A 23,328-nucleotide genomic window follows, 5' to 3' on the forward strand; every position below is an offset into this window, starting at 1 on the left:
CTGGTGACTCCTGGGCCTGGTGACCCACAGGGATCTTATGAGGAAGATATGGGATCACATATTCCTGAGGGAACAGTTCAATACCTGGTCCCAGGTAAGGTGTTCAAATATTTGTTTTATTTTAACCACAGAGAAGTTTAGGTCCCTTGATTCATCCAGAAGGGGAATTTATCCAGAACAGGAATTCATCTAGAACAGGGCAGAATTGGGGGATAAGAGGTATGTATCAGACCTTCTCCTCAAAAAGCTGGAGACCCAGCTGAAGGCTCAACTCACTTCCTGTGTGGCCTCGGGTAAGTCGTTTAACGTCTCTGGGCCTCAGTTTGCTCATCTATGAAATGAGGGAGTCGGTATAGCTCACCTCTGAGGGTTCCTCCAACTCTTGTCATTGAATGGGCCTCCTCAGCAGCGCCCCTTTCACAGCATCTGTGGGGAAACCGAGGCTCCAGAGGACGGGTCCACTGCGCCTTGCCACCTCTGACCAGGCTTTTCAGGTTGGAACTTTCTCTACAGGTGCTGCAGGCTCTCAGGCCTGAAGTCTGGGAATAGTCAGGAGCCATTTTCCATGCACTCGCTGTCTTGTCAGCATCCCCGTGAGACCGGGGAAATTGAGGATCGCAGAGGCAGATCTTAAATCAGACTGAAGTAACTAGGTGGGTGGCACAGACTGCCACTGCATGGACAGCAGGAGATATTAAAAAGCTGAAATCTTGAGCCCCCAAACCCCTTAACCAATTTCCCCAAACCCCAGGGACCTGCATACTGAAGGGAGAGCTCATTTTAGAGTTCTCCAGGGGGGTCTGGGGGCTTTATTTGAGAAAACCCCTATGCCTGGGGGCTTTGGAAGGCCCTAACCCCTGCCATTGTCCTCCCCAGCCCACTCCACCTGCTGTTCTTCCCTGTGGGCACCCCCACCAGAGTCGGGCTGGCAGTGGTGGGGCAGCTAAGTGGTTAGTGGGTAGAGCCAGACTGCTCGCTCAAATCCTGGCTCCATTGCTCACCAGCTCTGCAAACCTTGGCAAGCCGCTTCACCTGATTGGCTCTCAGTTTCTCTCATCTATAAAATGAGAATGATAATAACTCCCTCATAGGGTTGTTCTGAGGATGAAACAGAATAATACACACAAAGCAAATAGTACAGCGCCTGGCACAGGGTAAGACCTCTAACATTAGCCATTAATGTTCATCTTCCTATATTATTCCACAAATGAGCTCCATCCAGCTAGCTGCTGCTGCTTCTCACAGGCTCTCCTGCTCTTTTGCCTTTTTACACCCTACCCATCCCTCAAGCCTCAGTTTAATTGCCTTTTCCTCCAGGAAGCCCTCCCTGAATGACCCGCCGAGGCTCCATCTTCCTCTGACTTCCAAGGCTACATATTTTGTGCCAGTCACATTTGCAGCAGCTGCTTTTTGCTGCTTCATTGGGATCCGAATTCCCTGAGCAAAGGCCGATATTCTCCTTCCTCTCTTCCTGTGTAGCATTTGCCACAGTGCAGTGCACACAGTAGGTGCTCACGAAACACTCACGCTTGTCAACTGGGAGATTCCAGAAAATGAAACAGAATCCCGGTGTTCCTGAGACCAGCTCTTTTGTCTATTTTTAGAGTTGAAATATTCTTCAAAAAAAAATTCCAAATTTCACTCCGTCTTTACACTACAACCCCACCAATCTTTTCATGTCAGCCAGATGTATATTTCCCTCCTCTCCACCCGAAATACACTAGAATTTGAAAAATGAGGTGTTGGATCTGAGAGGGCAAGATAGAGAAGGCGCTCTCTAAACCCTGGCTATTCTTGTCAGGCTGAAGACTAGGGGAGGGATTAGCTCTGGGTGAAAGAAGGTTCTGATGGCTCAGCTCTGGGCTATTAGAGGTTGGTTTTCTACAGAGGGACAAACGGGATTTTGAAACATGAAGCTCTTGCCTCTGGAAGGTCAGCTCTCTTGTTAGGCATCCCAGAGCACGGCCACGCCTCGGGGGCACGCTGGGAAACAGATCCGGTCACCTTGAGTTCGGGATTGAGGACTGGCGCTACCATCCCGGTTGTGGTGGGTGGAAGGCGGGCAGGGCTGAGGCCAGGCTGCTGCGGCTGCAGCAGGAAAACACACTGGTAGATGAGTTTGGATCACACTGGATCACACTGGCTTGATGGGCATCCACTGCCAGGCTTCTGGCCAGCGGTGGTGGGGGAGTTTCTAATTACGAATTTGCAATTGTGACCAAGATAAATGACCGTTTGGTTTGGTGGGACCCTGGGGACAGGGGCTTTCATACCATGTGGTTCTGTGTGGAGAGAGAGTCTTAGTGATCTGAATCCTGAGTCCCCCAGAGAAGCATAGAGGCCACGTCCTCCTCTGGGTGAGTGAATGTTCATTCCTGGCTACCCTGAACACCAACTAGTCAATAACAGTAACAGCACGGTGCAATTATCAAGCACTTACCACGTGCCAGACACAGTGCTGAGAGCTCTGCATACATTTCACCATCTAGTGTTTTATAGCAGCCCCATGAGGTGAGGACCGGTATCTCCATCTTCTGGAGGAGGAAAGTGAGGCGCAAAGAGGCTGCATCATTCATGCAAATACATGGCAGGTTGTGACCCAAGAGCTCCTGTGCCACACTCTGCAACACTGTTTGCGGTTGGGTGGCGGCCTTCAGTCCTGGGCAAGGAGGCTTCCGCAGGGTGCTGGAAGTTCTCAAGTCATCCGTGGCTCTCTGGCCCCTGTCTGGCTATGACTGGAAATCAGAGATTCAGAGATGGGTGGAGATGGAAGCTGACTGCCTTTCCTGGCCTGAGAAGATGATTGCTTGGTCAGAGCTGAGGAGGGACAGGGGATCAGCCAGTGCAACCACATCCCCTTCTCCAGGTGAGGCTTCGGTGGTGGCCAGCCCCAGCTCAGACGCAGTGGCAGAGCTGCGCGTTCCTGCTGTCCCCTCCAGCCCAGGGGCCACTAATCTCATGTATTCTCTGCCTGTTTACCCTGCTTCTCCTACACTTCACTCTGAGAGGCCAGGGGTCCGTTTGTCTTGTCACCGAGTCCCTGGTGCCCATGCAGGCCTGGCCTGCGGGAGATGCTCAGTCAATATTTGTGCAAAGAATGAGAGGCTGAGGTGCTCAGCCTGCGGGCTGTGGGCTCTGTGGGCAGGTCTCCCTACGTAAGGGCAGCAGTGACTCCAGGTTTCCACCTAGGAGTGCCAAGGGCTGGTAGGAAGGGGCTGGGCGGGGGGGGGGGGTGGCACTGGCCTGGAAGAGGTTCTGCCAGCAAATCCTCCTTAACGCCCCCCCAACCACCCCCTTGACCCTGCCCAAGAGGTACAAATGGAACAGGGGCAAATGATTCATCTACACAGCTGAGAAGTAAAGGGGGTGGAGGGGGTGGGCTAGGGGTGCGTGTTGAGGTATTGGCACTAAAAGATGGTTGGCTCCCGTTCTGGGTTTTGGAGTGTCCCACCCCCCCACCCGTTGCGCTGGCTGGGGAAGGGGTAGAGGACAGCCGGGCCCGGGGCTAGGCTGGGGCTCCAGCCGAAATTCTGGAGGGGGAGGGGCACTCAGGCAGAAGGCCCTCGGAGAGCGCCCCCGGGGGGCGGGGCAGGGGGGGCGGAGAGCGTACGGAAAGAGGTGCCAATGGGTAGCCTGCGCCCTCGCTCCCCGGTCTCCCAAAACCCGGGGTGTAGGTGTGGCTCCCCCGGGTTTGGGTGGATTGGCACAGGAACCGGCCTGTGGAGGGGGTGTCGCTAGCGCTGGTGGCTGGGGCAGAGCGGGGAGCGGGAGCCGGCAGGAGGCGCGGGGAGCCTGAGGGCGCGCGGTGGAGGGGTGGGGAAGAGCAGGGGGCGGGCGGCAGCCGAGGGGCGGGCGGCTTTGGGGGGTGGAGCCCGGACCGCAGCGCCTGCCGCTCGCTCGGCGCTGTAGCAGCCGCCGCCGCCGCCGCCGCTGCTCCGGACTCGGGACGCAGGGCGGGCGGGCGGGCGCTCGGCGAGGCTCAGGCGCTTGCGGCTGCTGCTCTCCTCCGTCGCCCCGGGCTGCGGCGCTCCGGGTCCCGGCCCACGGCCCGGCGCCCCTGGGGCCCTCGCGTTCCCGTCCCCGGTCCCGCGCCCTGCTCCGGAGAACGCTCTCAGCTGGCCCGGGCTCGCGCCCCCGGGCCATGAAGAGGGGCCCGTGAGGGGCGCGCGGAGGCGGTGGAAGAGGAGGGAGGAGGGAGGCCGAGGAGAAGGGCGCGGGGGGCGGAGGATGCCGCCGCCGCCGCCGCCGCCACCGCCGCCCGCCGGCCCCCCGCGAGCCTGACTCCAGACCCGAGGATGGAGCCGGCGCGGGGCGCTGCAGCGGCTCCCGGTGCGCCCCGGACCAGGTACCGGCCGGGCCCGGCGGGCCCCGGGGCGGGCGGGCGGGCGCGGACACTGGCCGTAGCAGCCGGGAGGGGCGCGGGCGCGGTGGGAGACGCCCCTCCGCTCGGGGACGGTCGCTGAGGGCGGTGCGGGGCGGGGGGAGGACAGCAGCTTGTCGGGCGCAGGAAAGGGCTTCCCGGGCTGGCGGCGGGTGAGCGCCGCGCTCACCCTAGCCCTCCCCGCCCCCATTTGGGGAGGCAGCAAACTTGAGACGCGCGGCGGTCCCGGGGCGCCCGCTCCCCTTCGCTGCGAAGCGCACTTGGGGGCTGCCCGAGGCTCATCGTCCCACAGCCTGCCCGGCTCCGGGCTGCTGAGAAGCCTGGAAACCCTGAGGTCCCCACGCCTGCACCAACTTTCCAAACCAGGGTTGCACGCGGAGACAGGGGCAGCCTCCTGCTTCCTGCCCCCCGCCCCTGCCCCGCACCGGCACCGACCACGCTGCGCTGAACTGGTCGGGGGGCGGGCGGGGCAGGGGCTGCTGGAAGGTGCAGAACCCCCGCGGAAGCCAGAACCACCCTCCTGCTCTTCCCTGGGTAGGACCCGGAGAGCAGCGCCTCCCGGGCTCTGGGAACCCAGAGCGGCCTTGGCCGGGAAGCTAGGGGTTAAAAGGTAAGACCTAATGGTCGTCCTAGGGTGGCACCTTGGTCTGAATTTTGATACCACAGGATACCTCCATCCCCATCCTGCGCCTGCCCCTTCCCAGGATTACGTTCCTCACCTCTGGTGCAGCTTTTCTCCAGATGGGCTTGAACACTGCTCCTAAGCTGAAGGCTTCTAAGAGAGGCCACTGGGGAGTCCAAGTGCCAGAGGCTGGGCTTAGACCTTTGACAGAGAGGTGGGGGCAGGAGATGGGGAGGTGGATGTCCAGTCAAGGACAGACATTGAGCCCAGCATCTTCCCGAGGGCCGATAGGGGCTGGAGGCAGAGGGGACCTGGGATTGGGGGCAGGAGGTAGGCACCCTGGCTGGGAGGCCAGAGGAGCTGTAGGTATAAGAGGCAAGCAGGTGGGGGCCGAGGTACCAGGTACCTGCTTCAAGGGTTCCTCAACCCCTTGAGGTGGGGCTGGCTGTCTCAGGCAGAGAGACCTTACCTGGGCAGGCAGTACTGGGGCTCCAGTCCTCCGCTGCTGGGGACACTTAACAGGCATCACCATGACCCTGTTTCTTTTTCTAAGTGCTCTCACTGTCATGACTCACACATCGGATTCACTGGGGAGGTATCAAGCCTCCAACCTATTCTCTTCCCCTCCCTCCTGGGTTTTCAGGGAGCTACTGGGGAAGGGAGGGGGTGGATTTGCCCTGGGGCCTTAGCCCCCTGAGAGAGGCCAGGAGCCTGGCATTGCAAACTTTCATTTCCCTGCTGCTGTTCTGATCAGGGCAGGTGAGCGGCCTAGGCCAGTCCAGGGTGGGAGGGCAAGTGAGAGAAAGTCTCTTCCAATGATTCCCCCAACCCCGCTGAGGCTTTGAAGTCATAGCGCCGCCTCCCTCCTGGCACAAACAATGCCGACCTCCTCACCTCAAGCAGAAACACATTTCCCCCCTAAAATCCAAATTTCCCTCTTTGCTGAGTATTGCAGTGTTTTTGGCCAGAGGTTTGCTCTTCTACCTCTGAAGTCAAGCTTCTCCTGCAGACAAGCTTCCCTCTTCCCAGGCCCTGAAGTCCCCCACCCCCCGCATTAGAAGGGAGCCCCCTCACCTCCCTGTTCCCCGCCCACAGGGCCCTACTTCCAGAGGAGGAGTGGTGCCGATGGAGCTCATATGGGGGTATGTGTGTACCGGCTGCACACACACGGAGGAGGTGTACATCTGTGCTCCAGAGTCTGCAGGGGGTCCCAGATGCCATGCTCTCACTGCGGGGGGGCAGGCTTGTGCCCCACCCCCAGTTCCCCTTGCCCACATTCCTGTTTCTCTCCCTTGCCCACTGTGGGTCTCTCTTTACTTTTCCAACTCACTCTGCATCGGTGCGGGGAGAGAGCATTTGATATTCATAATCTGGTTCAGAGAAGGTCCCGAAGCCCTGAGTCACTGTATGGTTTCTATGGAAACAGACTTGTTCAGAGGACTCGGTGTAGCGCGGCCAGCGCTGGTGGGGGAGAAGGGAAACATATAGTAAAATCAGGCTCCACAAGTGTGGCAGGAGTTGGACCAACTCCCTTCAAGGGGGGCAGGGAGAGGCTGGGCAAGGCTCTGGGGTCCTTACAGGAGGGGCTGCCTCTCCCCACCCACTGGGGTTATGCCCCTCCCGCCCCAGGAGCTGCTCGGCTCCCTCTGTGGCTCTTGGCAGGTTGCTGCTTCTCCCGTGGGCTTTCTGACTAGGTGCCCAGGCTTATGGCTGCCACCGTATGCCTCAGTCTCCTCCTCTGTGAAATGGGGAAAATAAGAGCACTTTACCTACCTCATAGGGTTGTTGGGAAGGTCAGATGCATTAATATGAACGCAGCCATAGTGAGTGTTCAGTAAGTGTCGTTATTGTTAATTCGGGGTGTTGGAAGGAACGCCCCGGCAGTGCGTTCACCCGGATCCGTCCTCTGTGTTTGGCAGGTGGTCCCGACATCTGGCAGGGCAGGCCTCCTGCTTTGGAAGCGCCTCCCCAGCAGTGCCGGTACACCCCCAGCTGGGAACCAGGCATACATTCCTTCCTCCCACGGAGCACTTATTTAGGTTGCCGAGGGCTTGAGCGCCACGCTAGGGAGTCCTGGCTCCCGTTCAGACCCCACCTGTCTAGGAGCTTTGTGGGAACAAATCCTCCAGGTCCAAATGGATGGGCAGCTTCCCGCCTCAGCCCCTTTGAAATTGGGCCAGAGGTAGAGGGGCGGGAGAGGTCCAGGCTCTGAGGACAGAGAGGGGGGACTGAAATGGGGCAACTTTCCCTGATCCTGGAGAGGCCGGTTCACCTGGCTGGAGAAGCATCTCCCACCAAACAGGGGTCAGGAACTCTCCAGAAGGATAACAGACGCTGGCCTCCTCAGCCCCGCAGGTTAGAACCTCTGCTGCTGAAGTGTTCCCGGCGTACCCTACAAGTCTGGACTGGCTCGGGGCTCCAGCCTGAGGCACCAGCTGGTGTGCTGCTGCCCAGCCAGGCTGGGAGAGGGGCCTGCCCACGTCTGCTTAGCCCAGCCGCGCCTGCCTGGGCAGCATCTGTGCGTGGCTTGAGGGCATTCTGAGCTCCAGTGATGGCCCAGCCAGTCTCCCTCACCCGCCCTTCTTTCAGTTGCTGCCCTCCCCTCCCTGGCCTGCAGACAGCCCCTCCTCCTTTCCGTGTCACTGTTCCCCTCCTCCCCTCCCATAAGGTGGGCTTTAGCTCCAAGCTCCTTAAAGGCAATCTCTGTATCAGTACCAGCTCTCAGAGCTGCAAAGCATCCTGCTTGTCTGTCCTATTTTACAGGTGGGAAAACTGAGATTCTTGGGGTTTGCCTGTTAAAGCCATCACCCAAGCTAGCCGTGGCTCCTCCCAGCTCCACCCCAGCCCTGGGGATGCCCATCCCTCTTCCCTGGCTCTCCAGGTAGCCCTAGATGCTGCCCAGAACCTTCCCTACCCTCCTCCATGCTGACAGTTTCTTGCCAAGGTTCTTCCCTCAGGCCTCTCTGGACCGCTTTGCCATCCTCACTGGTGTTCACAACACCTTCTAATTTAATATCCTCTGCAAATTTCATTAACGGACTGTTTACTCCCTCTCTCAGGATCATTAATGAAGATGTTAGATAAGATCTGACCCAGCGCTGGGTCTTGGCAGCCCTGCCCCCTCTCCCAGACTCTGTCCCTCAACCCCTTACCCCTGGCTTTGCCTCCTCCACCCAGGACCCTTGGGACCTGCCCCCTCTTGCTTTCAGCCCCATGACAAGTGCTTAGGGCCAAGTCTGTTTGAATTAGTTTTGTAAGATTGCTTGAGGCGCTGTATCAAATGCTTTGCTAAAAATCAAGATATATTACCCTGCCTGCATTTCCTTCATCTACCAGTCTTGTAGTTCTATCAAGAAAGCTATCAAGTTTGTCAGGCATGATTTGTTCTTTATAAAGCCCCACGGTGCCGCGTGGGGCACAGAGTTCCCGCGTTTTCTAAATGTTTAGAGATTCCCTCTTTGTGTTTGCTCCTCGATTAGAGTTGCAAGGCTGTGGGCTGGGAATTGTCGGGAATGCTCATCTCTTCTTCCTCTGGGACGGGGAACGGAGCACAGCCCTCCCCTTCTCCCGGTCTCTGCTTGGGAGAGTGAGCAGTTTAGCACCCGCTGAGTCCCTGCCGTGTTCTGGGGGCCCCAAGCTGTGCACTGGGGGTGGGGGTGTGCAGGGGGCCTGGTGCCCTCCCTCAGGGATTCTGTAAGCAGATGAAGACGACAGACAAGTCTGATGCTGGCATTCCGAAGGTATCACTGAGTGAGGACCTGGTACCATGCACTGGGAGTGTTACCATAACGCTAAGAGCGTTATGTCTGTGATCTTAGTTAAGCCCCTCACCTCCCCTGGGAGGTGGGCATGATCTCCCCTCCCCAGGGGCCTGCTAAGGTCTTGGGAGGGTAAGGCTGCCCTGGACCCAAGGTCTGTTTGTCACCCTCTGCTGTGTTGCTCCTAACCACTTAAGTGCCCCTTACAGGGTGTACAGCGTCAGGAGAGTAACTGGAGTGGTTCTGACCGAGGATTTCCCTCAGAGAGGGAAGGAAGGGAAGCCTTTAGGGAACCCCTTGGACAGGGGAGAACTTCGCCGCATGTGCACCTCACGCACAGCACCCCGTGGCCCGCCTCCAGTTCTCGGCTGTGGGAACGAGTTGCGTAACCTCTGTGAGCTTCGGTCCCTCCCCTGTGAGATGGGCCCTCCACGAGCAGCCGCCATTGTGTCTTCTGGAGGTCCCTGTTGTCCCTGCAGGGACACTCATCCGATTGTCATGTTACCAGTGAGGGGCTCCCCCTAACGCTTCTCATTCCAGGAGACAGAGGACTGACAGATTGAACTGTCTGGCATCCTTGGGACCAGCTGCAGGCTGGTGGTAAGTTCTGGGCTTAGGGACCAGTGGGGACCTCTGGGCCTTGAGCCCAAACCCTTTGCCCCATTCCAGACCACTGCAGGCAAGGTGGTAATGAAGACATCTTTGGTGTCCTCTTGGCCGCATAGGATTTGGGCATTCCTGGCCATGAAGCCACCCACTCCCCCCTCTACTTGCCTAGCCAGACCTGGAGCCCGGGAGTGGGGAGCAGAGTGTGTTTTGGTTACTGCCTATCGTGTGGGACGCAGCACCAGTCTGGTCCACACCCATTATCTCTTCTAATCTTTGCGATGATCTCCCCTTTGTCATTCAGCTGGGGAGGTAGTACCCCCTGGGAAGTGGTGAGAAGGTACCCAAGCTCACGCATGGGATGTGCTGGGAACCAGGCAGGAAGGGCCATAGGCAGCCCGCATCCCTCCAGCTGACGCTGCAGGGGTCTGATCCTTGGAGACGGTCACTAGGTTGGATGAGCCCACGTCTGGGTTTGGGTGAATGCTGAGGTCAGGGTTGGCAACAGTGTGTGTGGGGACCCTGGTGGCCACCTTGGCCCTGGCACTCCCTGCCCCTCCCCTCTAGTCTCCTGGTGCTGGGTGCCAATCTTGCTCTTGGGTGTGGCCTGAGGGCTTAAGCTTAGTGGTTAGGGCTGGGGCTTGGGGGTCCTCGGAGCTGAGCTTGAATCCTGGCCCTACCACGGACTAGCTATGCACACTTGGACGAGTTCCTTCACTTGCCCGAGCCTCGTGCTCCTCACCTGTGAAAGATGGCAGTGGTACCTGCAGTAAGAAGCCACTCGATGGGAGCCAGGACCGTGATCATATCTGGGTATCCACTCCCGCAGCCCCTCCATCCGGTGTAATAGCCCCCAGGCTCAGGTGAGCCTCCCCCCGCGCCCAGCCCTCCCTCCCTCATCCCCAGGGGCCAGCTGGGCCTTAGGCAGGTGGCCCGAGACTGGAGACTCCAGGATCCAGGGACAGATGGCCCCCCGCCCAGCTCCTCCAGCAGCAGCTGCCTGTGCTTTAGCTCCTGTTGGCGGTTTCCCATCCTTGAAGCTGGGAGGAGGGGCTGAAGCCCCGGTATCCAGGGGGTGGGGCCTGGGTACTCTCCGACTCAGGCTGTGGCTGCTGCGGAGGGGAGGGGGGACAGGAAACCGGGGCCTTTCCGCCCAGTGTCGGTGCAGAAGGGTCCCGCCTACCACAGGCCGTAGGCCGGGCTCTGGTAGGATCAGCCTGAGACAGGGAACCGGGCCCTTCTGACTCACTGCTCCCCGGTGGGGAGTCGGGCACACTGGAGCCTTGTGCCAGGAGGTCGGTCCCTCTCCCCAATGCTGGGAAAAACTCCCCTCAGGTCGGGCCGGACCCGCTGACCCGCTGGGCCCAGGGCAGGGCAGTAGGTAGTCTCTGCAGCCCGAACAACAAGGGTCTCCAACCCCACAGATGGTGGGAGCTTCATGGAGGAGGCTGTGGCACTGTTTTGATTCCTTGAACGTTTCCAGGCCACCGTATCCTGTTTGTAGGTTAGAGTAGTCCCTAAAAATCATGCCCAGGGTTCTTACTTAATGAGTCCTGCTCTGTGCCCAGCCCTGTGCTAAGCTTCATCAGCTTTCTGTCTCACAGCCCAAATACTCGAAAGATTCTGTGATCGTCTTTCCCATTTCATAGATAAAGGCAACTGAGACCTATTGAGGTTAGGTGCCCTGCACAAGGTCTCATAGCTGTAATGCATCAGCAGTGGGAGTGAACCCGGGCCTGGCTGGCCCCGCAGCCAGGGTGCCCAGCTACCACCCGGCCTGCTGCCTTGCATGCCTGTGGGTAACTTCTCAAGGAGGCTTGAGACAACATGCATGTCCCCAGGGTCCTCACTTGTGGACGCTGGAGACACCAGAGCTCCTAAGAGGCAGCCAGGCAGCTCTGCCGGTGGTGACAAGTTGGTGGACGGTCACCCTCCTTGGAACCATGATTGTAAGAACTTGCCCTCATTGGAGGTGCCCGAAGGATGTTCTGCTTCTGTGGGGTCTGTGGAGAAGCCACAGGGCCCAGGGGCTCTAGAGATTGTACACGAAATCCATGTTCGTGTTGGTACAGATTCTGGGGAGAAGGACCATACACAGACCTCACAGTGTTTCAGGTTGAGGGGGCACGACTCCAGAGAAAAAGAAGCACTGGGGCCTCCAGTAACCCCTTGGCTGACCCAGACCACAGAGGCTGAGTTTGGACCCCACCAGATCGCCTCCCCTGGAAGGTTGCACTGGCTGAACTCTATGTGGGCATACCGCTCGCCTTGAAGGTTGATTCAGGACACAGCCCTGTGAAGCTTCTCCTTGGACTTATTAGGTGTGAGGTCTACCTGCTCAGGGCTCTCTAGGAGACCCTTCAGAAGAAATCTTGTGCTGGATTCAGTATCAGTAATAGCTGGGCATCTCTTGAGCAGGTGCTTTAATCTTCATCTCACGGATGCTATGAAACGTGTAAGTGAAATATTTCCTTTTTCCCACGGGCAGCCAGGTAGCTCTGACCTGTCTGTGTCGCCCAGAAGTGTCTTGGCTGTTGTATACTACGTGGCTCCTAGTTCTTTCAGACTTTCGTACCCCTGTTTTCCCCTTGCCTCATTTTCATCACCCCATTTTCCTTAGGAAGAAAAAACCTTGCCGTTTTATGTGTTTTAGCCTTAACTAAACAAACATTTATGGTGGATCGATGCTGGCTACTGCAGACGCAGGGATTAAGCATTTCCTTTCTGCAGTCTCCATCCCAGAGGCCTGTTTGCCAACTCCCCCCCACCCCGCCCCCGTCCAGTTCCCTCTGCCCCTTGCTCCAGTTCCTGGGACCCCAGAGCCTTGGGGCCCCTCCATACTGGCTCCTGAGTCTGGTGAGAAATACAATGTTCAGGTTTCTTCCTCTGCTTTTCCTGTCTCCCCAGGGCTTCACAAAAGGAGGAAAAAAGTGACAGGGAGAAAAAACGGGGAGGGGAGTCATTTCCCCAACTCAGGCCTTAGCTGCTCCCCAAAGCCCCAGCCCCCCTTTTGAGGTCTCGCCCTTTTTCAGCTGCTGCCTTGTCTCAGCAGCCCCAGGTGACTGCTGTCCCCCACCTGAGCAGACCAAGCCCAGTTCTGGCAGAAAGGTGGTGAATTCGACCCTGGTGCCTTGGAAGTGTGGGAGGAGAGAGCTGGCCGGCAGTGCCCTGGGGACGGAATCGGGGACACAGTGAGACGCCAGTGCTGAGTTTCAGTGCCCCACCCTGTCATCAGTTGCCCCTCCAGTTCTTGCGTGGGGTAGCTTCACTCTGTCCCCCAAGGTTAATAAACTCAAACTGAAACAACACACTCAGTCTAAACTATGCCTTCCTCCCACCCGTCCCCTAGCTCCTCCCACTGGGCAGCTACAGCTAACTGGTTCAGTGCAAGTTCTCGTGGTTGTTCCTGCATAAATTCAAATACATAGATTTTTTAAAAATGAGAAATGGTGGCACACTATTGCCCATGTCTCTTTTGGCCCTAGATTTTTTACTTAATAATATATTTCGGGTGATGTTTCCACATCAGTGCTTACACATCTGTGGAGACTTCTCGGATAGAATCAGTTGAAAAGAAAACCCTGGGGTGGAGGAGAATGCTAATAATGAAGGGGTTAAGCCTCTAGGGAAGAGAAGGGATGCCCACATGCGAGTTTTAGGACGTTTAAGAACCTTCTAATTGTGTGTATTAAATTGTGGGCACAAAGGGGTCTTCCTGGGAAGAGGGATTGTGTCTCTCCAAGGGGGGGTCCGTGGCCCAGTAAAGACAAAGGCCCATAGCACTGTGTTGCGTGGGATGTAATAGAGCAGGTGGCAGGGGCTAACTCTGCAGAGGGCAGAGCCCCTTGGTCTGTGGGCCTCACTGGGGCAGCCACAGATCAGACTGAGGGAGGGGCAGAGCTGCCAGCCCTGGTATATTCTTGGAAGGTGACTGGAGCCTTCCCACTTCCGAAGGAGGGTCCCCCAGCCTGCGGCGATGGTGGCCCTGACTCTGAGGATGGAGTATGGGGCCTTCCTGGGATCAGAAAACTCCAGTGGCCAGATCTGGGAAGCCCTTAGAGTCATTGGATCTATGGAAAAACTGAGGCGCAAAGAGGCCAGGTGGGTGAGTCCAAGGTCACCCAGCCAGGGAAATGCCGAGCCCGTGGGCTGCCCCTGCCTGTGACATTCAGGTTAGGGTTCCTTCCCCTGCCAGAGCGGAATGAGACTAGGAGGCAGAGGCCCTCCAGATGATGTGAGGCTGCCTGTTGCTGCTTGCCTCTTGCTGTGTGGGTGAGGGAGAGGGGGCGCACAGAGCAGGGCCCGTAGCTCGGGTGGCGTGTCATCCTCACACCTCATGCCACGCGCAACATCACCTCCCGCTGCCTGCATCCTCACATTAGGCTGCAGCCAACCAGCCAGGACTTCTGACCCCAGCAAAGACGCAGCGCTAAGAGGCTGCACTACAGGACGTGGCCACTAGAGAGAAGTAGGAAAGCCACTGCGGTGGCTCCGCAGGAGAAAGCTCCCAGGCTGGGAGAGGAGCCGGCGCAAGTGGTTTTGGGCAGAGACCTGCCTGGCAGAGGTCTGGGCACAGCGGTTAGGGAGAGTGCTGATGTGTTCTGAGGGGCTTCCCTGAGACAAAAAGCAAACAAGACATTTAATGATGATGATAGTAACATTTGTTGAGTGCCTACTCCATGCCAGGCACTGTATTAACTAATTAGTCCTCACAACAGCCTTGTTAAGATTGTCCCTGCTTCTCAGGTGAGAACGCAAAGGTCCAGGGAGATTGAGAAGTCTGGCCATCAACGGGGCTGGTGCCAGAGCCACTGTCCCAAGCACAGGGCTGTGCCGTGTTATATGCCTGTTCATATAACCACCGCTATGGTTGTACCTCCTTTACAGGTGGGGAGACTGAGGCTCAGAGACAACTGGTGAGTCACCCAGGTCCATGCACTTGCTAAGTGACAGATCCAGGTGGTTTCATGGCTTGAGCTCTTAGTTCTGAATTACAGTTCTCCCAGGAAGAGGTGTTTTCCACTCCCATCCTGTGCCCTGCTTTATCTGAGCTTTCTTTTGGGAGTGGGTGACTTCCAACAGAAGTTACAGATTCTTGGTCCCTGTGTCTAAGGCGCGCCTGGATTTTGACTAACCAGAGGTGGAGGGAGGCCATGCCAGAGGCTGCTAGAAGCCCAGAGAGGGGCTCTGGGGCTCACAGTCTGGCTTAGAGGATGAGGGCCTTGAGGAGTCCTTTGCAGTGGCCAAAGCTCCCCTGGGAACAAAGGGCCTGGCCTCGGGGCCTCTGGTTTCCAGGGCAGATGCCTCCAGCATACCAAGGATGCTTGGCCGGCCGTGGCCCCGGCTCTGCCAGGCTGGCAGGAGAGCAGGGGCAGTTCTAGGAGGGCCAGATTTCCTCCATCTTCCCGTTCCCATGCCCTCGCTTTGCCCTCCTGGGGCAGGGGGAGGGGGATGGCTTGTGTCTGGACCTTCAAACACATTCCCCTCCTGTGTGTCCAGGCTGCACCTAGTGAATCCGAGTCCTACTCTTTTAGGGATTTATAACTTTGCAATGATGCTTTAGTTACTTCTGATTTATTGACAAAGACAGCAGGCTCCAGGCCTGGTCTTACGTTTCTTTGGGTGGCGGTAGGGAGGGAAAGTGGGGGGAAGAAACTTAAATGGTCTCCTCCCTGAAGGTGCTCCTCTTTAAAGATAACCTTGGGTGAATTGTTTTTGGAACTGGAATCCTAGAGTTAAGTGGAGTCCCTTTAAGGCTTCTGTTTCCTGTCTTGGTGGGGACCAAAGGGTGTTGGATGTAGTTGAAGAGGGAGTGGGTCAGGGAGGAGGGTTCGAGCATGGACTCTAGAGCATACCGCCTGAGCTGGTATCCTGGCTCTACCTCTTACTAAGGGTGCGAGCTTGGGGAAGTTATCTAACCTTGCAGAACCTCAGTCTGCTTATCTGTAGAATGGGACTATGACCTCACAAGGTTAGTGAGGGCTAGATGAACTGATGCCTGGGAAGGGAGCATATGCCTGGGAGAAACATCTCGAATGCCCAGTAAGTGCTTGCTTTCCTTTGTGTTATTTTATCCATAGTGCCCAGAACAGTGCCTGGCTCATACTAGGTGACTAACATGCTTGTGAATAAATACAAAGGAAATACAGTGGAACGAAACAGCATTGCAACTAAAGAACGGACCCCTAAATAACTTAAAAATATTACTTTGCGTGAATATTGGTGGCTTTCCCTCCCTGTTCTCTAAAGGTGTTCACGTTTGTCTTGGGGCACTTGGAAAGGGTGGGACTGCACTTTGCAGGGGAGTCACATTTAATGCAGAGAAGCTGTTCTCTCTGGGTACCGATGGAGACAGCACCTTCTGCTGTCGTGGTGTGAGGCAGGGTGGGGTGGGATGTGGTCAGGGCTGTGGTGTTGCTCTGGTCACGTTGGAGTTTCCCTAGAATTTAGACTGTGCTTTCCCCCATTTACTGCCACCTGGTGACATGGTACTGCTTCCTCTAGGTACCAAGTGGAGTTTCATACTTAAAACAGGACTCCTAGGCCCCAGAGCCTCAGCTGGCCCCCTGCCATCTCACTCCAGCTTCTGTGCCCCTCCTCAAGCTTCAGCATGTTTCTTGCCCACTGTGCTGGTGTGAAAGGGCCACAGCACTGGCCTAAGAGTCTGTCCCAGAGGGATTCGAGTCTCTGCTACTTCTTCCTTGCTTATCATGCCCATTTGCTTAGTCTTTGAATCTTAATTTCATCATCTGAACAATGGGAGTGAGGACGGTGACCTTCCAGAGGGGGCTGTAAGGAATAACATGATGTGGCGAGTTGGGTGAGTGAGCCGAGCCAGGCAGCACTGCAGGTTTGGGAAATGAGGACCTACTCGCCCTGCCCTCCAGGGAGTCGTTCCATACAGGGGATGTGGGAAGCATATTCACAGGCACAGGAGTTCACCCCATCAGCCACGAGCCAGTAGATCGACCAGACCAGACAGCAAAGGGAAGAAACATGCTCTAAGTCTCAGAAACCGTCTGGAGTCCCCTTCTAACGTCCGGTCCCTCTCATGCTGATTCACAAACAAATGGGGGGGGTCATTAATTGAATGCATGTTCGAAGGCCAAGTACAGGTAACCTGGAGGAACGGTAAATCAAATCTCCTTAGAAGGAAGGAGAGTGGGCTCTGGGGAACCTGCTAGATGGGGGTAAGCCAAGCATGTGAGTTCAGGTAGGTTTCTCCACCTCTCTGTGCCTCAGCTTTCTCTTCTGTGAAATGGAGCCAATGCTTTCCATGTAAAGTTCTTGCGGGGAATTGATGAGCTAGGGCGGGGAAACCGCTTAGCACTTAGGAAATACTCAGTGGACACTAACAAAAATAACGTTGCCGTCTTGGTGTTTTAACTCAGGATCTGTGAAGAGCATCCAGATCCCGGATGCTCCCTGGTCCACTGTTGCTTTGAGTTTCAGGTAACCGTTCTCCTCTCTCCCGGTGGCTAGAAGAGGAACCTCACTTCCTGGCTGTCCCCTCCCCTTGGGCCTCAGCGTGTGGGTGGTCTCGGCTGAGCCACCGCTTCCGCCTGGAGATATGGGGTGAGCACCCCTGTCCTTGCTGACTTCCACTAACCCCCCCTCTTGGGGAATCACTGAACAAGTTGAATTGCAAAGGGTCAGGATGCTCTGCTGATTTTAACTGCGGAACCAGTCTGGACTGTGCCCCGGCCCCATTTGCTGGGACAACTTTGACTCTGACTGTTTCGTTCTTGGGCACTAGCCGCTGTGTCTGGTTGGGTCAGTCTGGTCACCAGAGCTGAACTGAGCTCGCCAGGCCTGGGGGTGTTTGCGGCCGGTGGATTTCTTCGCAGCTCCCTCTGGTGGCAGCTGGGAGGGGTGTCTCCACGGGGGGCTTGCCCAGGTGGGGCACCAATGCTCGGCCAGCTGGGCGGGCAGGCTTGTCAGCTCCCTGCCCACTGGGGCGTGGTGTGAGCACAGGGACTGAGACTTGCTAGGAGGATATGGGTAGGGGGTGGAAGAGGTGGGTGAAGGGGGTGGAAGAGGTGGGTGAAGGAGGTGGGATGCAGCCCAGGCCTCAGAGGGCTGGATCCAGGGGATGAGAGATGGCAATGGGTTATTTGGAGCTCTGAGTCAGTGGTAAATCTGGGAGAGCAGGCAGGGCCTTTGCTGTGCAGCCCTGGAGAGCTGTCTGTGGGGCGCAGGACACAGGAGAGAAGGGGTGGGGAGGGAGGAGCTTGGAGCCCCCCTTCAGCACCCCTGCCTTCCCTCTCTCCTTGCAGTCTTGTGGCCACAGGGCTGCTGCACAGGCAGTGACTGCCGGCTGGGCCTGGAGACCTGGCGGCTACGGACTGCCCAGCCCAGAACAGCCCCTCTTTGGTGAGTCCTCTCTGCCCCGCCTTCCCCAGGGCTGGTCACCGAGCTAGCCCATCTCGGGGGGCGGCTTTCCAACGCCCAGCTTAGCTCCTCTTCCCTGCTCTCCCTGCCCTCCCCATCCCCCATGCTTTCTCAGTTCCTTGAGATGCCCCTTCTGTACCACTGCCCTGCCTGGGTTCTCTGGGGCCACTGTTGGATCACAGTGGGGTCCCTGCGCTTACCCGGTGGGCAGAAGGGGGTGAGGGCCTAAAGGTGGAGGCCCTTGAGGTCTGGCTGGGGGAGGGGGGCTAGAGGAACCAGTTCATTCTGCTGACAGTAGGGTCATCTGCCCCATGGCCCAGACCCCTCCCTCAGTGGCCAGGAGGAAATCCTGGAGGGCGCTGGGGCCCAGGAAGGGATGCTTCTCAGCAGCCCCTGGACCCTGTCTCTGCTCTGGGCCAGCTGACTCTTAGGGACTCCGTGAGCCCCGGGAGTCCTCTTCTGGAATAAGCTAGTCACCTGCATCTGTAACTCTGGGGGGGCAGGGGGGAGGGCATGACACAGTTGTCCACCTTTCCCAGCCCGGTAGGCATGGGATGCTAGCAGCCCACCAGCTCACGGTGTGCAGGGGTTCTTTCTGCATGAGGACTTGGGTCAGGGGGAGGCATCTGACGTGGACTCTTCTTCCTCTTGGGGGGTGGGCAGGGGATGGAGGAAAGATGACCACCTGGGGAACTGGGTGCCAGCTCGTGGGGGTGAAGAAGATGCAGGTGGGCCCAGGAGATGCCAGCAGGGGTGGCAGGCAGTGAGAGGGGAATGGCTTGAGCTGGGAACTGGTCATTCCCAAGTGTGGGAGTTGGGAGTGTTAGGGTCTTGCCCAGTCAGGCCCCACTGAGGAACCCAGCTCATGATGGGAGACCCCACAGCCTTCTGTAGGGTAGACCCCAGGGTATGGGAATCAGTCCCTAAAGGCTCCCAGGAGCTCCCAGAGAATGGTAAAGTCTCGTGCAGGTGCCATGTAGGCCTCAGATGCACGTGTGAGCACTGACGCAGGGAGCTGCAGCCCTTCCCCGGGCGGGCTGGAGACCAGCTTCCCCGAGGGAGCAAGCCAGTGCCGCTGGCCTTGGGAGGCACCCAAGCCTGGCTGCTCCCTGATGGCTGCCCGCCTTTGCCCACAGACCTCACATGGTGGAGAAGCAGCCCCATGAAGGTGCCCAGCCATGCAATGTTCCTGGAAGGCCGTCCTCCTCCTTGCCCTGGCCTCCATCGCCATCCAGTACACGGCCATTCGCACCTTCACCGCCAAGTCCTTCCACACCTGCCCGGGCCTGGCGGAGGCGGGGCTGGCTGAGAGGCTGTGCGAAGAGAGCCCCACCTTCGCCTATAACCTCTCCCGGAAGACCCACATCCTCATACTGGCCACCACGCGCAGCGGCTCCTCCTTCGTGGGCCAGCTCTTCAACCAGCACCTGGACGTCTTCTACCTGTTTGAGCCCCTCTACCACGTCCAGAACACGCTCATCCCCCGCTTCACCCAGGGCAAGAGCCCCGCGGATCGGCGGGTCATGCTGGGAGCCAGCCGTGACCTCCTGAGGAGCCTCTACGACTGTGACCTCTACTTCTTGGAGAACTACATCAAGCCGCCGCCCGTCAACCACACCACCGACAGGATCTTCCGTCGCGGGGCCAGCAGGGTACTGTGCTCTCGCCCCGTGTGCGACCCTCCGGGCTCCGCGGACCTGGTGCTGGAGGAGGGGGACTGCGTGCGCAAGTGTGGCCTGCTAAACTTGACGGTGGCCGCCGAGGCCTGTCGGGAGCGCAGCCACGTGGCCATTAAGACGGTGCGGGTGCCCGAGGTTAACGACTTGCGGGCCCTGGTTGAAGACCCCCGGTTAAACCTCAAGGTCATCCAGCTGGTCCGCGACCCACGTGGCATTCTGGCTTCCCGCAGCGAGACCTTCCGCGACACGTACCGGCTCTGGCGGCTCTGGTACGGCACCGGGAGGAAGCCCTACAACCTGGACGTGACGCAGCTGACCACGGTGTGCGAGGACTTCTCCAACTCCGTGTCCACCGGCCTCATGCGGCCCCCGTGGCTCAAGGGCAAGTACATGCTGGTGCGCTACGAGGACCTGGCCAGGAACCCCATGAAGAAGACCGAGGAGATCTACGGCTTCCTGGGCATCCCCTTGGACAGCCACGTGGCGCGCTGGATCCAGAACAACACGCGGGGAGACCCCACCCTGGGCAAGCACAAATACGGCACCGTGCGAAACTCGGCGGCCACGGCCGAGAAGTGGCGCTTCCGCCTCTCCTACGACATCGTGGCCTTTGCCCAGAACGCGTGTCAGCGGGTGCTGGCGCAGCTGGGCTACAAGATGGCCAAGTCGGAGGAGGAGCTTAAGAACCCCTCCATCAGCCTGGTGGAGGGGCGGGACTTCCGACCTTTCTCGTGACCAGGGCTCTGTGGGTGGGGGCGAGGGGGACACGGTGTCGGCTTTGATAAAATGGACCGTTTTGAACTGTTGCCTTACTTACCCCTCCCTCTCCCACCCCGTCTTTGTGTCCTCCCTACCCCCTGTCCAGACCCCGCTTCCTCTGCCTCTCTTTGTCTCTGAAATTTGCACTAAGTCTTGGACAGGAATCTCTGGGGCAGAGGGGGCCTGAAGTGGGGTCCAGCCCCAGCCCCACCCCGTTCAGACACAAGGATGTGTGTCTCTGGTAGATGGTGACAATGTTTACAAGCACCGCACTTACACATTCACACTTGCGCGCACACACACGGGCACCTGAGAGGAGAGACACCACACAACTTCTGAAGCTTCTCCAGCGGACGAGTGGCGAGGGTATGGTAGTTTTTGCACTGTCTTACTTCTACGAGGTAAGAAGTTAAAAACAAAAAGGCCACCTCTCTCTAATTTATGAATGGCGTTTATCCCTCCCCATCCTGCTTCTGCCCCCCAATGCCCACTGCCCCTCCCTCCCTTGGAGCAGAGAAACTGCCCCCTCCTGCCCGCCCTTGCCTGTCAGGTGAGCAGGTTTTTACTGTGAGGTGAATGTGGACCTTGTTTATTTTTTCCAGTCTGTGGCAATGCTGTTCGTCTGTCTGAGTCTTGTGGCTGCCTCTGGACCAGTGATGGCTGATAAATGTTATGGTTTTCTGATTGATCTTGGGGTCCATCTGTGATATTTCTTTGTGCCAAAAAGAAGAAAAAAAAAAGAGTGGTTCGGTTTGCTAAATGAACATTGAAATGCTTTATATGTGTTTTCTGTAAATAAAAGAGTGCAATAATGTCTGAATGTGATTATGGGACATTCTGAATGGGCAAAGGCAGAAATCGGTGGGGTCTAGGTGTTTCTGGCTTTGGGGAGGAGAGAGAAGGAGATGGAGGTGGGGATTCAATGACCAGTTGCTGGCTTTCAGAATTCATGTCACCCTCATCACCCTCAACACTGAGTTCACGGTTTCATTTCCCTCCGGTCAGTTGAGACCAGGCACCTTATAGCCAGGGGTGATGTTCAAAATATTTAACAAGTGGTATGGCTTGCCGAATCACTGTCTGGAGATCCTGATGAGGTCCTGGTGACCCTTTCCTGTGCCAGATGTTACCTCTGTTAATTGCTGGGTCTGTGGAAAGGATAGCCAGGTGGGGGAGGGATATTCAAGGGATGTGTTGGCTCGGGCCGGTGCTGCTTATCAGTGGTCTGGAAGTATTCCAGGATTTTAACAAGTAGTGCAGGTGTACTGGTGTCTACACTGGTGGAACATCAGCTGTGCTTACTTCCTTTCCCATCCTTGGCCATCTAACAGCTTCCCCAGCTCTTTTCCCAAGAAAACAGCTGGTCCCTAGGGTGGAGTTCACAGCCTTGTTGTCCTGGGACAGAGAGAGTCTGTCTGGGATTAGGTAGCCCCAGTGGTCTTGGGCTTCTCAAGCTTGGAAGAGCCGTTTTACCAGGTCACCCAGGGCAGTTCAGCCTTCAAAGGATTTAGTTATGATAACCAAGCCTGCACGACAGAGAATCAGAAACCAGAGTGCTGGCCTGCTTTTAGGGTAAAGATCCAACTCTCAGTGCTCTTGGAGGCCCCGCATGTCCTGACTCCTGCCCAACCCTAGTTTCACCCTCACCATCCTCCCCTTCACATTCACTCTCTGGTCTTCCTGCTTTCTTTTAATTCCTTGAACCCACTGAGGTTAGAGTCCCCAATTTGTTCCCCTCTCCCCATAACCACACCCTTGGCTAGTGCCCTCCCTCCTACACCAATTTGGGCTCAGCCATGTGCCTTGCTTTAGCCAATGGGACAATAGTCAGAGTGATGGGTACAGCAGCATGAAAAGTACCTGAGCTTTGGAGCTTGTCCCTTTTTGCTGCCTTTTGGAAGCCTTTAACTGCCTTATGGAGGAAACCCAGGGTAGCTTGCTGGAGAATGTCAGACCATGAGGTGAAGAACAAAAGGGCCCCAGCCAATGGCCAGCCAGCTCCTCACTGACTTGGCAACTAGCACAGATGCATGAGTAAGCCCCAGCCAGGGTCAGTGCCACTGTCTGGCCTAGACTGTTGGAACTGCTTTGCTGAACCCAGCCAAATTTCTGACCTGCAAAACTGTGGGTTAAAAAAAGTGGTTGTTGTTTGAAGCAACTACATTTTGGAGTGACTTGTTACGCAGCAGAAGCTAGCCAATGCACATGGCACTCTGGCTCATTTCAGGGTCTTTGCCTAGATCATTCCTCATGCCTGGGTTACTCCTATTCCCCTCTTAATCTAATTAATGTCTGCTCATCCTTTGGATCTTAGTTTCATTATCAACACTTCCTTGGTTTTATCAGATTAGTTCAGTTATCCTGATCATAGGCCCCTATATATCCTGATTATAGGCCCTTGTGACACCATGTACATCTCTTGGATAGTGTTTACCACAGTTGTAATCACACTTTTGATTGCAGGACCTGGCACACAATAGTATCCAAAAAACATTGGTTGCATGAATAAAAGGAGGGATAAAACAGATGCTTCCCACCTGAAGCACCTGTTTTATCCCTCCTTGTCCTGGGTCTTCACTAGGGGGTGGTCTCTTAGGGGTCTGAATGAGACCTGAGGCAGGTAATGCCCTCCCAGCCTGTTTCTCACAAGTGACGGGGCATTGAGCTGGGTTTTGTTCCAAGAATCCGCATCACTCCCCCCTGTAGTCTATAATTCTTTCTAACTCCACACACCAACACTGGCTTTCCTATTTCTTCTCATCAGTGCCATCACCCACTTTGCCACTTGTTACAATTTCCAAGGTTAATGCTCAGAAGGAGAATAACAGTGAACAAACACATGTACAGAATTTTACAGTTTACAAAGCACTCTTCCCCCTCCTATTAGTCACACCTCTCCAGAGGCTGTTTCCTGCTGACACAGAGGCACCTTTTTCTAGCCAGGAAATGGTGGTCAGAGCACCACGTAGGCAGGGCTGGCCCCACCCCCGCCTCATCTGCGTGTAGCGCCTTGATGCCTTAGATCCTAAGGAGTAACTTCCTGGTCTTGTCCCCACACTCGGGGCTCCTCTCACCCCATGGCTCTAAGGGCCATGTCCTGTCAATTCTTTTCATCACGGCCTTCCTCTGTTT

The 23,328-nt window shown here is 56.7% G+C and overlaps 1 protein-coding gene across 2 annotated transcripts; it reads left to right on the plus strand.

Moving 5' to 3' along the window:
• The first annotated feature begins 3,903 nt into the window (after window positions 1-3,903).
• CHST1 (carbohydrate sulfotransferase 1) lies at window positions 3,904-21,016 on the plus strand. Of its 2 annotated transcripts, XM_033411286.2 has the most exons (4): window positions 3,904-4,345; window positions 16,820-16,942; window positions 17,644-17,740; window positions 18,895-21,016. In XM_033411286.2, the coding sequence occupies exon 4, from the start codon at window positions 18,937-18,939 to the stop codon at window positions 20,170-20,172; it is 1,236 nt and encodes a 411-aa protein (XP_033267177.1). In that variant the 5' UTR covers window positions 3,904-4,345; window positions 16,820-16,942; window positions 17,644-17,740; window positions 18,895-18,936; the 3' UTR covers window positions 20,173-21,016. The 2 variants fall into 2 exon arrangements, with proteins under 2 accessions (XP_033267177.1, XP_012393604.1); XM_012538150.3 differs by lacking the exon at window positions 3,904-4,345 and having other exon boundaries at window positions 4,419-16,942.
• The last annotated feature ends 2,312 nt before the right edge of the window (window positions 21,017-23,328 follow it).

Source organism: Orcinus orca, chromosome 8 (genome assembly GCF_937001465.1).
Source record: "Orcinus orca chromosome 8, mOrcOrc1.1, whole genome shotgun sequence".
NCBI lineage: Eukaryota > Metazoa > Chordata > Mammalia > Artiodactyla > Delphinidae > Orcinus > Orcinus orca.

Excerpts from the sequence above, each read along its gene's own strand:
- CHST1 (XM_033411286.2), top strand. The coding sequence starts at position 18,937 with ATGCAATGTTCCTGGAAGGCCGTCCTCCTCCTTGCCCTGGCCTCCATC.